The sequence below is a fragment of the Tachysurus fulvidraco genome, chromosome 16, assembly GCF_022655615.1.
Source record: "Tachysurus fulvidraco isolate hzauxx_2018 chromosome 16, HZAU_PFXX_2.0, whole genome shotgun sequence".
NCBI lineage: Eukaryota > Metazoa > Chordata > Actinopteri > Siluriformes > Bagridae > Tachysurus > Tachysurus fulvidraco.
The window spans coordinates 10,769,766-10,785,902 of record NC_062533.1 but is presented as its reverse complement, the minus strand read 5'-3'; the positions used below and the strand labels follow the sequence as shown (position 1 = coordinate 10,785,902).

At 38.8% G+C, this 16,137-nt stretch overlaps 2 protein-coding genes across 3 annotated transcripts in view; one reads left to right on the top strand and one right to left on the bottom strand.

Annotated features, from left to right (window-relative positions):
• Positions 1-8,018, bottom strand: part of mboat2b (membrane bound O-acyltransferase domain containing 2b) — a 31,861-nt gene extending 23,843 nt beyond the window's left edge. Inside the window, exon 1 of the mRNA XM_027166363.2 lies at positions 7,833-8,018. Coding sequence (XP_027022164.1) covers positions 7,833-7,916 — 84 coding nt within the window. The 5' untranslated portion in view covers positions 7,917-8,018. The remainder of the gene's footprint in view (positions 1-7,832) is intronic.
• Positions 8,019-9,665: 1,647 nt separating this feature from the next.
• Positions 9,666-14,967, top strand: e2f6 (E2F transcription factor 6). 2 transcript variants are annotated; one of them, XM_027166259.2, is made up of 8 exons: positions 9,667-10,163; positions 11,300-11,493; positions 11,635-11,687; positions 12,001-12,205; positions 12,417-12,572; positions 13,353-13,467; positions 14,185-14,344; positions 14,444-14,967. In XM_027166259.2, the coding sequence occupies exons 1-8, from the start codon at positions 9,834-9,836 to the stop codon at positions 14,479-14,481; spliced, it is 1,251 nt and encodes a 416-aa protein (XP_027022060.2). In that variant the 5' UTR covers positions 9,667-9,833; the 3' UTR covers positions 14,482-14,967. The 2 variants fall into 2 exon arrangements, with proteins under 2 accessions (XP_047657669.1, XP_027022060.2); XM_047801713.1 differs by lacking the exon at positions 14,444-14,967 and having other exon boundaries at positions 9,666-10,163; positions 14,185-14,428.
• Positions 14,968-16,137: the final 1,170 nt, after the last annotated feature.

Below are 16,137 nucleotides of genomic sequence, written 5' to 3'. Positions count from 1 at the left end.
CAAGCCTATTTTTCTTCTTCTTTCATACAGGCAAGATGAGCAGCAGGATAAATCATTTTAAATAAATGTAGATTTGTTGGGATATGGTGGCTTTGTGGTTAGAACATCTGCCTTAGGGGTTACCTAGCTCAGGGTTTAGAGATTCGTTCACACCTCTACCCTATGTGCAATGAATTTGCATATTCAGGTTCCTCTCACAGAGAAGTTTTTTCCCTGCAAGTAAACAACAAGCTAAAATATAAACCAATAGGTTGGGGGAAATAAATTTGCCATCACTTGCACTACCTATTGATTTAAGAAAGAACATGATGATGATGATGATGATGATGATGATGCGGATGCAGAAGCTGCGTTTAGAGAATAATAGAGATCTGAAACATTATTAGAGGATATTTATATATCATATACAAAAACTGATCACAGAAAATTGTTTTTCTCTATTTTCAAGCTCTGAACAAACATTAGATTAGTATTTTTGTTACTTGAGAAGGAACATATGTAACCACACTAGATTAATTCCCCCACTTAGTGTATATCTATTTGTAACACAATAAAACTGTCTTTTCAAATATCGTAGAATATGGCTAGGAAAAACAATACAGATTCCTTGTGATGTATAGCCCTGAAAAGCTATCCATGCGTTATTAATTTCTCATGACGGCTCAGCGAGAAGAGCTAGAGTGTCGCCACACCTGTTACGAGCTCGCTCACCTTCACCTGCAGGAACAGTGCTCTGTAATTCATGGCTCTCAATGCCTCTTGTTTCATTCTGGGTCATGCTTCGCTCTAGTGATTCTCATCTCCAGAAACGGAGAGGTGAAACCTGAGAAGTGTTCTCAAAGCTCTTTAGACTGGACAAGACATACAGCATGTGCATGTGAAGGTGCTGACTGATCAGGCTGCACATACATCACTTACATTTTCTGCCTGAACGGCTTGAAGCAGTAGCTGACTAATGGGGCAAAGGATGTGGGGCAGTTGGGCTAAGTCCTAGGGCGTGCTGATAACTTTATCGTAACATATGACTTGAACAAGCTAATTCAGTAATTAAACAGAACAGCATAAAAATGCAGGGAAAGTCTTTAATGTAGAACTATAAATATTCTTCTTACGATCGTAAAAGAAAATACTACAATTGTAAAGTAAAAAAAAAATGCTCACAAATCTTGCAGGTTAAAATGAGAAATATATAGGACAGATATTTTTGTCCTGCAGCTCCTCATCAACAAGCATCTGATGGTCTCTCTGAACACTAACAGAGGAAATCCTAGAGAGCCTTGTTGCTAGGACACTCTGTACTGTTCAGATGCAGAATGAAATCCTGTGTGTGTGTGTGTGTGTGTGTGTGTGTGTGTGTGTGTGTGTGTGTGTGTGTGTGTACATGTGTGTGAATGCTCAACCAAAAAGACGAAAAAAAGGAAGTAAAAACAAAGTAGCAGACACTATTTTAGTCACTGCACAGTGAGAAGCTGATGTTCAGACATTTCTCTTACAGCACATACTGTATACACGCTCACATACTGTATAACTCTCTATAGCTCTCATACAGAGCTAATAAACTCACTCACAGTGTACAAGGACTTGCATTCCAGACGTCTGTAGGTAGAGCACAATTATTGCACTCGATGGCTTTATTATAACTTCCTTTAGCCATGCAACAGTATCATAGAGTTTCTTATAACAATGACATCTGATGCCAAAAAAAAACAAAACCACAGCCATACTAAAAATATGCCCTCTTCCAAACCTGTCACATGGTTATAAATCACACATCAAGACCATTGTTGTAAATGGGATAATCAGAAGTACCCTAGTGCCATGCAGAATTTAATGCATTAATGAAAGTATTTGTGTTCATAAAGTATTAATGAAGTAAAAACAGGTGATTTTCTCAAAACACTTGTTTTTATCAAGATACTAAATTTGTCTCATTAGCCGCATTATAAACCCACATATGAGGAGATGAATGTACAAATGTGCGCGCTTTAGCTGCCTACAAAACCCCAAATATAAAACCCTCATGTGTATCAGACAAACAGTGTAGCTGAGCCTTTCGAAGCTTGATTCTGCATGAAACTGGTGATTGGTCAGTCCTTAAAATGTTGCCCAGGACGCATCAGGACAACCCTAATCCTAACACAAGGCTTACACGACAAATGTAATGTAGCTGAATGCGCCCAACTACCTCTCCGACATGCGCGTATCCGCATTAAACACAACGTTCTTAGCAGCGATGGATCATTCAAGATGTATATTACTATCAAACATAAACAGAGCAAAATATTCACACACTGTTAGTTTAAAGGCTCCATTCCTGAGCATGACATCTGCTCTTGACCTCTGCACTGAAAATAAGTTACCAAATAATTACCCTGTGATTAAATACCTCTTAAGCTCTAAGTGCTTTCTATATCAATATAGAATATAGTCAATTATTAATGTCTTAGGAGAACAACCATCCCCAGTACTCTCTGCACTCAACCCTCAGCCAACTACAGTCAGCTAGACAAGCATGGACATGCATCGATCCGAGAAAGGAACGACAACAAAAGCACATGTGAAGGAAAGCATTCTGTTACTGGCAAGCCCGGAGTATGGTTATTGTAAATTAACACAAATCAGTCATATGTACATTTATACAATTGGCAAGATGCTTTTACCCAAAATGAGCCCAGAAGCCAATTAATTCGTAAAGCTACAGAAAGTTAAGAGAATTTCCCCCTCCAAAAAAAAAAAATAAAAGGCTCAGTGTTAACGTGGTAACATGTCAACTGGATGCTATCTGGCTACAAGTCCGCTACAAGGAATGTGATGGATTTGAGGTGTTTGGTTTAGTATCAAGCCATACATCTAGAGATCAGCAGAGTCTGGTACTTTCCATCACTAACTACAGCCTGGCTTTGTTACGCTAGTGACCTTTTTTTTTTAAAAGATTGTCAGTGTCCAAAATCCATCCATCCATCCATCCATCATTCATGCTCAATTTTGCTGCAGATGTTTGTTTGTTTTTATTTGAGATGCAGCTTGTGGATTTTTTTTTTACACAAACTAGTTGAATTGTTAAAATTATAAGCCCAGGATTCGTCTTTTAAACTTCTCCCAGTGAAGACTGGTGAATATGTAGTTCTTTTCTATGATAGCCGCTTTGGCTGAACATGTTGTAATGATGTCACTTGTGGTCTTTGCAACCTCCTCAGAATCTCATGCCGTTTGCTTGACTTTGTGTTAATTTCTGCTATTGCAAAATCCTGGAGTGACTGATTATATATATTCATGTATGTATCAGATGTGTGCATTCTAAAGCTGGCTAGCTAGTTGATTACATGCACAAATACGCAAGCTTCCATGGAGTGTTTCCCCCCATTTCTTTATGTGCCGATAAAAACTTCCTGATTTCATTTAGTTTGAGTTTAGTCAAATGCAGCATTAGACAAAGGACAGGGAAGTCAACCTGCAAGAGACCAGTAGCAAATGAAAGATTTAAAAAATAAATAAATAAAACCCATAAAAGTGAGATATAGGCCTATAAACATGAATCGTTTCACTTTATAAAGTCTTAGCAGACAGACTTAGACATGTCTGATTTATTGTCAATCCCAGTCAACAGAAATGTTCATAAATATAACATATTTCCAAGGAAGCCTGGTTTAAAGAGTACAAAAACTGAATCCCAATAGATCTTTAGTGCCTCCTGCCCTGATTCAATCATAACTCCTATAGGAACCTTGTTCTCTCTGGAGTATTTATCAGAAGACTGGTTTCCTCCCACAAGAGACAGCTACAAGTTTTACATCCAAACTCAGTCTTCATAATTAACTGTGTCAGCTTATCATTATAGTGATGCAAGCCAAGTGGGAGCAGACCTGCACAGTGATAATCAGGGCCATATGTATGATAATAAATTATGGACAATGATCAGCTTATTAGCATGTTCACCTAGTGTCCTGGCCCGAGGCAGAACCATATGTGCAACCATATGCCCTTGTTGTACAGCAGGTCATTGAGGTAATGTCTCCAAGAAAATGAGCACAATAGAATTTGAATATTTATTGGGAAAACTGTGATGCTGTTGGATATTGATTAGTGACCCTAAATAATCACCGTGTCATTAGTACTGACTACAAAGTGTCACACATTTCAGAGATCTGACCTGGCAAATGATCTGACCTGGCAATATTTACTGAAGCTAGTTTTAAATCAGAGGCCATGCAGCTCATCTGACAGTATAATGTTTTTATGATGCTTTTGTGTCTACAGATGAGTCCATAAAATTATAGAATTGTATTTTATATCTGCTTTTAAGCAGCATGATGCTCTCCGAAAAGGGATTAAAATGTAAAACTTTGTTTTATACAAACAGTCTAGTTCAAAAATCAGATTTATTCTTCAAAGCACAATCAAACCAGAGCAGCTTTAATGCTCATTTTACCATCTTTACTGTGGTAAGGTGTTAAAATGTTGTACAGTTTGCATCACTTTTTTTATTCTAGTTAACGGTCACGGTTCCTGCAGCAAGGTGGAACTTGTACGTACTAAAGAACCAGATAAATATGATATAAACACAGTAAACATTTGTTTAAGCTATATTAATTCTCAATTTATGTCTTCTTATGCCATCGTCTTAAAGAATTAGGAGCCTTCACTCAACTTCCTGTAAATGTTATTCTATCCAATAACCTAGTGCTAATGTGAACATACCCCAATTATACATAACTTCCATCAACTACATCAATTCCTGCTTAGAATTTGAGCTCTACATTATACCTACTCCATACACACACTCTATACAGACACACACCATTCACTATACACATATAATATTTTAGATCCGTCTCCAGTAAGATGAAACTGTAGGCTACTATTAATCCCCTTGTTGAAAGCATAAAAGGGTTTAACTGCATAGAATTTTGCTACCTCTCATGTCTGATCATGTTTTTTTTTAGTCAGGAAGCTTTTACATACTCATATAGAAATATATAATAAAGGTGAGACCGGAAATGAAGTGAGATGTAGGACGGAAATCGCTAAAAGAGTTCTCTAAAAGTAACCGCTGTCAGTTGTGAGAGGGTTTAATTCCCTCCACCCACACGACAAGTTTAAGTCATAGCATTCACTAGAGATTTTAATACCCAGTCTGATGCTTTTCTCCAGTAAACATGGCCAATAACCACCCCCTTTCACAGGAAGAGGTCCATGACAGACACCGCAAAATTGTCAACCACATTCACTCACCACAAAACATTCAAAATAAACACACGTAATAACAATTAAAAAAAACTTCATGATGTGAATTTTTCAGTCTGGTTATATCTTGCTCATTGAGGGAAGATAAACTTGCAGCATTATAAAAAGTTTCCTTTTTGGAGACTGATGCATGGAAGACTGTATAAAACAAACAACCAATCAGATTGCTAGAGAACTTGTGACCAGATAGGCGTACATCCACCGCTCTTCTAACTTTAAGCCTAAAAATAAAAAAACAGTACTAAGAGATGCAGCAAGGTTGACCCAGACCCCAACAAGTGTGAAAAAGCAAAAAAGGCATCACTGACATGTTCTCACCAAGACACAACTCTGAGTACGAGTGTGAAAAAGAACCAGAGACAAATGTAAGATGAAGACCTGCTGATCACATTACGACGTGTCTGGTAACTTCAGTGTGGCTCTTCCACAAGACAGAAACTTATTTAAGGACACCTCCATTGGATCATTTCCTCGCATCATTAAAAAAACATATGGACAGCTTTCATAAGACAGCTACACTTCACCAGAAACTCAGTAAATGCAGTATAAAAAATTTTTTTTTTACAATCATCAGTTATACACAATAATAGACTGCAGTGTCTTTGCAATCTATTATTGTGTATAACTGGCGATTGTAAAAATAAATAAATAAATAAAAACCTCATGTATCAATACCAGTTGTTTGTTACATGTCCATCTGTGTGATCTATCCACTGGTCCATCCAGAAATCAATCTATTTTCTGTAGCACTTATCCTACACAGGGTCATGGGAAACCTCAAGCATATCCCAGGGGACTGGGGGCTCAAGGTGGTGGATTGGAAGAAAAACGATGACTGGACACATTTACATTTATGGCATTTGGCAGATGCCCTCATCCAGAGTGACATACATTTTTATCTCATTTCATACCACACCTGAGCTAATGTTTGTTCCTCACCTGTCTGACAAGCCCCTGCACACGTCTGTATACACATCACCCACAAGCAGGACATATGCACAGTTTGTAGGATTTGATTTGCTGTCTTGGAGCAATTCCAAACATAAACTGGTCATGAGAGAGAGAGCAGACAATGGAGAGAACTCAACACAACTCCTCACAAACAAACTGGTGGCCTAATACGCAAATGCAGTGTTGTGTGTTTTGTGTAAATAGATCTTTGCTGTATGGTAGTCTGCATTTTCTTACGTATGTCAAATAACAGAGTAAACATTCTTATCTCACTGTAAACACCAAAGAAAGAGCAAGTGGCAACTCTGCTAGCAAATATAGAAAACAATATGCTGTTTGTAGTTCAGAAGCTACAGATTGTTTAAGCATCCAACACACATATAACATTTTTGACAGAAAGGACATAGGACAAGGGCCTGGATTATAAAAATATAAAATCTCAATCTTCACGAAGGACAAGTAGATAGCGTGTATTACATATTGCCGAGATGCTCTATTTCTATTTAATTATAACACAATTCCTACACTAATACGATACTTAATGCTGTATTAATACAGATGCAAAAAAAACTTAGCTTTTCCCATCATGGGGAACCTGGAGGCACAAGGCAGGGGACACCCTGGACAAGGTGCTAAGACATTGCAGGGAACCCTTGCACACACACAACAGACAACTGAGAGATTACAATGCATGTCTTTGGACTGGGGAAGGAAACAGGAGTACCTAGAGGAAACCCTGAAGCATGGGGAGAAAACACAAACACCACACACAGAGAATGAAGGAGGAAATGAAACCCCCATACCTGGAAGTGTGAGGCAAAAACCATCCCAACATAATAACAGCATTCTACATTATACTACACTTATACATAATAAACATCTGTTTCAGTTCTGCGTGTGTATAGTTATAGGATACACTATTATTGGGGTTGGTGGTGCGATAATTAGCATAGATGATGAGAAAGGGGCCCTCACAGAGTCCTATGTGTCTGCACAGAGCCCAGGATTCAATACTACGCCCATAATAATCATAACATCCCTAGCTGACCAGAAGGTTTACATGATTTCTCAGACTAATTAAAGTGAATTCAAAGGAACAAGCGATCACTGAACATTCAGAAATAGATCAGTGATCGTCTCGTCACTTCACATCTGCAGTATTGTGGAAATGGTTTCAGACACGTTTCACTCCTGGGTAACTTCAGGGCCTGTGATGATGATGATGATGATGATGATGATGATGCGTGATGAAACGCAACAAGGCTGACATTTTGAGAACATAGAGCACAGCATTACATCGTCTATTGTAGACCTGCAGGAGCCTCTGGAGCAAAACAAGGCATATTTTGGGCACGATTTCCTTTGCAGTGCCTGTTGTATCTGCATATCTCTGTCCGTTGCACCAGGCAAATTGACAGAGTGGAGAAATGATCCGTTTGGAGACTCATCAGATAATAAACCCGGTACGTAAACATGTGCAAACGATCCTACATGAAAAACGCTGTACGGATTTGGAAGCAGGATGTTTTCCAGTTAATCGCGGCTATGGTTTGAGATCAGAGCTGTAACCTGCGGTGGAATGTCTCATCTCTTAAACAGCAGAACACAAAAGGAAAAAGCCGTGTGAAGGCGGTTACCTGGTCTAAAGGGAGGTTGATGATCTCGCTTATCGGCTGCAGCAGGTTGGATCCAGTGCAGGCTGATATGGTGTCAGTAGCCATGATTCAGAGTGGATTCAGCCTGCTGTTCTTTTGCTACGGACGGCGACGGCGACGGCACACAAACGCGCTCCGAGTCGTTGTCCCCCCTCCTTTTTCTCCTCCTCCTCCTCCTCCTCCTCCTCCTCCTCCTCCTCCTCCATCTCCTCCTCCATCTCCATCACCGCTGCTGCTGCTGCTGTTGTTCAGGCTCATTAATGCCACCTGCTGTCCACAGAATGTACTGCGACACGTAATATCTGATAGAAAACAGTTGTGTTAAAACACAACACCCACCATCCAGGTTTGAAAATGTGATAATAACGCAAGAACCTAATCAGCCTGTACAGACACAGTATGAGATACAAGGCTTCACTTCCCTCTCCACTGCTTCTCTCTTTCTACCCATCCCAGAGCCATCCAGAAATTGTACCAGCTCTTTGTCTTGAGCATTGTCTTCTGTGCCATGAAGATTTTGGACCTCCATTGAGATGAGGCTAACCATGAGAGGATCCTGAGGCATCTAGAAATTCCAGCTCCAGTTAGACTCTGCGATACTAAAGAGGAGACGCCAACTCCATGTGGTCTTTGAGGACAACAATCTCCTCATCAATATGACATTTAGCACACTGTATATTTATAATCACACTCTCCAGTGTCACCCACATGAGGATGAGGTTCCACTTTGAGTCTGGTTCCTCTCAAGGTTTCTTCCTTTACCATTCAAGGAGTTTTTCCTCCCCACAGTCAAATATATAATCTCATATAAAAATATATCTCATATTAATCTTGAATTTTGTATTATTAATCTTTATATTATTCTTTATAATAACCTTTTGTTCTATGTTTATTTTCTGTAAAGCTGCTTTGAGACAATGTCAATTGTAAAAATAAATTTGAACTGAACTGAATTGAATTCAGTTAATTTTTGTTCAGACTTTGAACAAGTGAACAAGTTTGTTGGTGCCAGAAGGGGTAGTGTGAGTGCTTTAGAGATTGCTGATATGGGATTTTCATGCAAAACAGAGTTTGTATAGAATGGTGAAATAAATAAATAAATAAACAACAACAAAAAAACAGCTTGCTGATTAGAGACAAATAAAATGTCATACTGGTTTAAACCATCAGCCTCAAGAAAAATGCACAGTTAAGGACTGGAAATACATCATCTGTAAAACATAACAGATTTGATTTCTGCAGATTTGAACCAACTGCCTTGAGATCAATGATCTGAGTTGCTTTTCTACAGAAAAAGAAAACATGCAAGAAAGAAAAATAGGTTTTAGTTGTGATACAAGTGTGATAAAGGTGGTATACAAGCAGTGTATTTAGTAGCCCAATATACATTCACTGCTTCTGCAGGAATTTATCATTTATTGAGTCATTGTAAAGTTGCAATATTCTGTAGTATTATACAGACAGCATTTACGGTGCACTTGGTGTTTGATTTCTATTAATGATCTTTATTCATTCATTTATTCATTAATTCATTCATCCTGCATAATGAATAATTCACCTGATAATAGAATTGGGAATTTATTCCATGTGAAATTAATTCCATGTGAATTCCATTCCATGAAACTAATTCAGTGATGTATCATGTGAACGTTAACTGAAGCTCTTGTCCTGTATCTACATGATATTTGGTATTTTGCTGCCGCCTGAGTGATTGATTGTTTGATTAGATGACTGTATGAATGTGCAGGTGTACACATGTTCCTAATAAAGTTGTAGCTTATTAAAGTCACATCAGATCAGATGTCTAGCAGCGGCTCTGTGTTCTCCGGTCCACAAGGTGGCAGTATTTTGTTTAAAGAATAAAGCCGAACAAACCCTTCCGCTCGTGTCCAAGTGCGCGTTTCTCAACCCAACGTGTGTAAACAAACACGTACATTATTAACTCATGTAGCAAAAGCGCGGTGTTTATTTTTCGGTGTTAACATGGTGAAGTGTGTGGTGCGGGGATGTCAGAACCAAAGCGACCTGAAAGCGGGTGAAATGCGCAACAGGCCCCAGAAGCGCTTTTTTAGCCTCCCCACAGATCAGGGCCGTGTTAGAGTTTGGCTTGCAGCGCTGCGGGAGTCACGACGCTTCTCCACCGAGCACAGGATCTGTGAGGATCACTTTCTGCCTGAGCACATCACTCCCAGCGGCATCAGTCCGGACGCCATTCCCATCATGCCCCCTCTGGAGGGCTCGATACTGAGCTCAGGCGCATGGACCTCAGCGGTGGAGCCCAGAGAGGAGCTTTCAGACACCAGACAAGTGCTGGTTAGGAGTTTTACTTTAATCTCTTATATCAGCGAATCCTCTCTAGTGTAAGAACAAATATCAAAGGATCCGGTGGGGGTGTGTCAGAGGTTGTGCAGTGGGGTGGGGGCAGGTAGGCAAAGGGGGGGATCAGAGGGGGGGGGTCAGAGCTTGTGCAGAGGGGCATGTGGGGACAAATGGGGGTCAGAGGTTGTGCAGGTGGGGCGGGGGGTCAGAGGTTGGGCAGAGGGGCATGTTGGGGAAGAGGTTGGGCAGAGGGGCGTGGGGGGGGGGAAGAGGTTGGGCAGAGGGGCGTGGGGGGTTGCAGAGATAGTAGAGAGTACATTTATAATGTATAATCTTAACTACTCAGCACCTTAACTACTAGGCTTCCACTTCCCTGTGAGTTCAGTGCACAACATGCCTGATTCAGCTAATACGCTACTTCCTGAGCTAAAACGAGTGTTTGAGATATTCAAGACAGGCGCATTCCAGGATTAAGCCAAGTTACTTTCACACATACTGATTTTGTCGACTCTCACTGCACCCTGATCACACAATGAATATTTACAATGGAGAAGCAAAGAATAAAAATGTTCATGACCGGGATGCCAGATGCTTCTTGGTTTATGGCATTTAATCAGAAGTTTCTGTAAACAAAGGCAGAGTTTAAGTGCAGTGTTTATGTGCATCAGAAATGTATGAGAATCGGTGACCTTGTTTTACTTGCAGACTGTATGACTATTGAGATTAAAATGAACTCTGTAATACTCACTATGATGAGTATTACTCTAAAAATTCATTAAAAGCCTGAAGCTTATGTCAAGTGTGATAATCTCTTTACCGCCTTTTGTTTTAGTGCAGCAGGCCCCTTTATGAACTCCTTAAATATGGAACTTGTTGATGCCAGGGGTTCTTTGTAAAACTTTCAAACACAGAATAGGATTGAAACTATTTTTAATCATCACAGCACTTTTCCAATTTCTTTCCAAGATTAATCTTAGCAAAAAGCCATTTAGTAAGGTTTCACCATCCCTTGAGTTGTCTAGAGCCCACTCTGAAAACTCTATATCACGTCAATATTGTGCCGATCTGTGTAAAAGCATTGCCCTAAATCTTATAAGTAACCTTTAATTTAAAACTTTTTTTTTCTGTAGACTGAAATTCCAGCAGATGATAATGAGGATGAAGTTGAGCAGGACATTGATGACGACGACGACGATGATGATGATGATGATGATGACGATGATGAGGATGATGATGATGAGGAAGAATATGAAGACTCTGATTATACAGAGGAAGAACCAGTGCACATAGATGAGGAAGCTGAGAGGCAGTGGCTGGAAAGACTGTGAGTTATGGTTTGATGTATTTCAGACTTACTCAGTGCAGGGATTTGAGAACCACAAAGCTGTACATTAAAACTAACGTTTATAAAATCTAGAGAGTGCATTCTGATTTCTTTTTGTAATCTAAATTTCTATTTGTCCAGGGAAGAGAATCTTAAAAATTCCACAGAAAAGAAACGAGTTCCTGCAAAAAAGGGTATTGACACTTTTTCTATTACCTTGACCACTTTAAGTGTCTGCACCTTTTGCCAATAGTGTTAGTGTGTAGAGCACCATAGCAGAAACGCATGTATCACATTGCATCGTGTTGACTATTCACTGTAGTGTTACAGGTAAACAATCTGTCATAACATTAAATAAAAAAATTTAAAAAAGGATTTCAAACAGACGCAGATATGATGCTGTCTTTGCCTGACTGCTAATTCAGCACTTATGTTGTTTTAAAAAAAATTATTCAATAGACAAATAATCTAGGCGAACATGTATTCAGTGTTTATTTTGTGTCTCAGGCCCTACTTCTCGCTCAGAGGTAACGCTCGGACGGTTCACTAAGCGCTTCATAGATCTGCTCCACTCAGCTCCAGAAGGAATTCTCGACCTCAATGAGGCCACAGAAAAACTAGGCACTCACAAGAGGCGGGTATATGACATCACCAATGTGCTCAATGGCATTAAGCTCATCACAAAGAAGTCAAAAAGCAAGATCCAGTGGGTGTAAGTAGAGGCTGCACAATTTTATGTCATTTTCAGTCTCACATTACCGTATTTTAATCTTCAGCAACACGGCTGCTAATAAACAAGCAACTGACTCAGAGATTCCTGTTAGGAAGCTAAAGCAATGCAGTAGTCCAAAACTTATGCATCTCCTTCATCTTCCTCTAAGTGCGCATTTGGCTTTATTTTAAACTGTTGTTTTTTGTCACAGAGGTCCATCACCGATTAGCTGTTTCAAAAGCCAGTGGAAGAACAAGATGAAGACTGATCTGCTAAACCTAAAGACTATGGAGGAGTCTCTGGACTGGCTAATTAAAGACTGTGCCCAGCAGCTGTTTGCTCTAACAGACCTCACTGAAAATGCTAAATATCCTTACATGCCTGCCGAGCAGCAGGAGCCTTTAAGATCATTATTACACTGAGTAATGCAGGTCCAACAGAATAATATCCATAAGACTCTGTTGGTATTAACACTTAGTACTGAATAAATCACTACTAAGGGCATGAAATGACAGGGCATGCTGTTCTATGGAAAATATACTTAATGTCTTATAATTGTTTGTAACAGCACATTACAGTGTTTTCCTTCTCTTATGTTATGGCAGTTTGCAACCGATTCTAAACAAGTCATATTTTAAGGCATTCGTAATTACACTTAATGTTGTTTTAAGGTCCACAAGACACATGTGTAGTTATACTTAAACAGCCATAAACAGGCATTTCCTCACGTTCTCTTAAGCAGCAGGGTGGAAAAAATTCAGCTTGTTACAGAGTAAACAACATGGGAGACTCTTTCACTAAATGTTAAAAAACTTCTCCCTACAGAAAGTTTAACCGTATCAATATTTATATATTTTCTTTGTTAAATAGCATGTTTTTTTTATACATAACCACGGGGGTTATGTTTCATTACAACTGAAACAACAGAGAATTAAATATAATAAAACAATAAAATATAAATTTTTTTATTTAAACTCCGAGCTTAAGTATTTGCAGGGCATGTTGTTGGTTTGTGGAATTAAGTTACTTGCAGTATAATGATCAAATCCTTTTGTCTCAGAACAACATTAAGTTAGAAATGAAAGAACTATTTGGGAAAGACTTGTATCTCTTATTTCCCACATATTGACTTTAACTGTAGATTCACCTTAGCTTATGTGACGTATGATGACATCTGTCGGATCGGAGCCTTCAGGGATCAAACCGTAATAGCCATCAAAGCTCCTGAGGAAACCAAGCTGGAGGTCCCTACACCCACTGAGGTAACATCTTAAGAGAATTGGAAAAAATCTTCATAGTTTCACATTTGTGTTTATCTCAATCGCAAGTTACAGCATATTAAAGTCTGTTTATCTACAAAATGATAAAGATCATGATCACATGCCTAGTGCTGTGCAGGAGCATCTCAGACATTTTGACAGGCGGTATTTGATTATAGATTATTACTGTAAAGCGCTAGGACCTTGCGTTAGATTTGAACTAAAGATTCTACACTGTGACGAACTCTGAAAGATGTTGTTTGTAGTAGATTTGCATGATCTGAACAAAAGCTAAAAATATCAGCTCTTTTATATATATATATATATATATATATATATATATATATGTGTGTGTGTGTGTGTATGTATATGTATAATGTGTGTGTGTGTGTGTGTGTGTGTGTGTGTGTGTGTGTGTGTATGTATGTATATGTATAATATATATATGTGTGTGTGTATGTATGTATATGTATAATATATATATATATATGTGTGTGTGTAGACAGAAAAGAACAAGATTAATTGAGATGCAGTCAAGAAACAGTGAATGATTTAAAGCCAATTCATGACCGTGTTTATTGGGCCTGTATAAAGAGTGTGTGTTTGTGTGTTGGGACAGTCAAATAGATTTTGTAAGATTTTGATAGATTTTAGTTATCTGAAATGAATTTGGTTATGTTAGTACTGCTGACTACAGTTTCTTCACGTTCATTGAACCAGGACTGTATTAAGATCCACCTGAAGGGCTCCAAAGGTCCTGTCCATGTGCTGACATGTGAAACGAGTATGTCCGACCCATCCGCTCAGTCCGAGCAGCTCAAAAACAGCCGTTTCCTTACACTGGAGGAGAGCCGGATAGAGACAGCAACACTCCCAGCAGGTTACACTCGCACGGTCACACTGTACCTGAAGTTGAGAACACAGAATTTATGAAGAGAATTTATCTGAAGAGAATTTATGTCCTTCTCTTTTCCTTCAGATCTTCCTACCATTTCCTCTGCTGTCCGGAGTGCATAAAAAAGTTTATCTATGGAACAGTCTAAACTGTGCCAAAAGGACTGTGAATCTGAAAGACAGTTTGGTTGAGGACCTGCTGCTGTATAAATGTTGCATATGTTAATAGGACCACAGATTTATAAGCTTTATTTTTATATGTATAATTCTGATCTGATCTGAAAGTCAGTACGATTTTTCTTATTTGGTTCATGTGTTTGTACAAGGAATGTAAATTCCCCAAGAAAAAATGATGAAAGTGTATATGTATAAAGATCAACTAGTTCAGTGTACAGTGTCATGACCATGTTAAAAGACATTAATGTACATTCTCATAAAAACTTTAGTCACATTTGTGAACGAAACAAGAAATTGTTCAAAATTGCAATAACAAGCATTATAATTTTTTTTCTTTGTGGTAATATGTTCCTATTTTGTTTTTTGTTTCTTACTTCCCAAGCAAACATGTACATGTGTTGTGTTTTAAGTTTAAATTCAGAAAAATAAAAATCTTTAATCTTATTTTATTTAAAAATCCATGTTTAATTCCTTTGGTGCCATTAACAGAGCTTAGGGGAAGGCTGATGTGACATGAGAGGAGAGCTCTAACTGTGATATACTGTAGGGTTGCAGTGAAGATCGGCATCAGCTTAATTTGACCTAATGTACTAAATGTTCTGTGCTTAACGGCATAAATGGAAGCTTAATTGATGAAATCATTCATCAAAATATATAGAAATGTATTATTGTATTTATTATTCCAGCTGAATTTTCAGGGTCCATCTCATATAAAAGAAACGGCAAAGGCTTAACGTATATAATGTAGACCCAACCAAGCAAGTGGGCAAAATCATAACCATTAAATACACTACAGCTTTCTTCACCTGACTCGGACAGGATGAGTTGATACTAAGCAGTTTGCTAGGTTTACCATGTGAACTGATGGAAGATGAAGTTATAAAGTGTTTTTTTTTACTGGCCATTACTACAGGAAGATGAGTATGTGAATTGTCAGCATTACTGTCTGATATTTGATACGGTATTTTAATTCAATTATCTGCTTTTGCTCTAGCTCAATTTGTAAGCGATCTTCAGTGGGCAGGTCACAGACTAACTGTACAGTGCCTTGCAAAAGTATTCATACCCACTGAACTTTTACACATTTTGTCACATTACAAGCACACAAAAAAAATCCAGGGCAGTCCTACTAGAAGGTGAACCTCTGCCCCAGTCTCAAGTCGTTTGCAGACTAACAGGTTTTCATCTAAGATTGCCCTGTATTTGGCTCCATCCATATTCCCATCAACTCTGACCAGCTTCCCTGCTGAAGAAAAGCATTTCATGGTGGGAATGGTGTGTTCAGGGTGAGGTGCAGAGTTCGGTTTTTGCCACACATAGCGTTTTGAATTTAGGCCAAAAAGTTCCATTTTGATCTCATCTGACCAGAGCACCTTCTTCCACATGCTTGCTGTGTCCCCCACATGGCTTGTCACAAACAGAACTTCTTATGGATTGCTTCTTGCCACTTGTCCATAAAGTCCAGATTTGTGGAGTGCACAGCTAATAGTTGTGCTGTGGACAACTCAGAGGATTCTCCCACCTGAGCTGTGGATCACCATGGGCCTCTTGGCTGCTTCTTTATCTTCAATAAAGTATAGATAATAAAATGTATCGGCCTTT

Coding starts and splice junctions, on each gene's coding strand:
- e2f6 (XM_047801713.1), top strand. CDS start 9,834: ATGGTGAAGTGTGTGGTGCGGGGATGTCAGAACCAAAGCGACCTGAAA. Junction 12,573..13,352: donor GACCTCACTGAAAATGCTAA/ATATCCTTACAT, acceptor CTGTAGATTCAC/CTTAGCTTATGTGACGTATG. Junction 13,468..14,184: donor AGGTCCCTACACCCACTGAG/GTAACATCTTAA, acceptor TCATTGAACCAG/GACTGTATTAAGATCCACCT.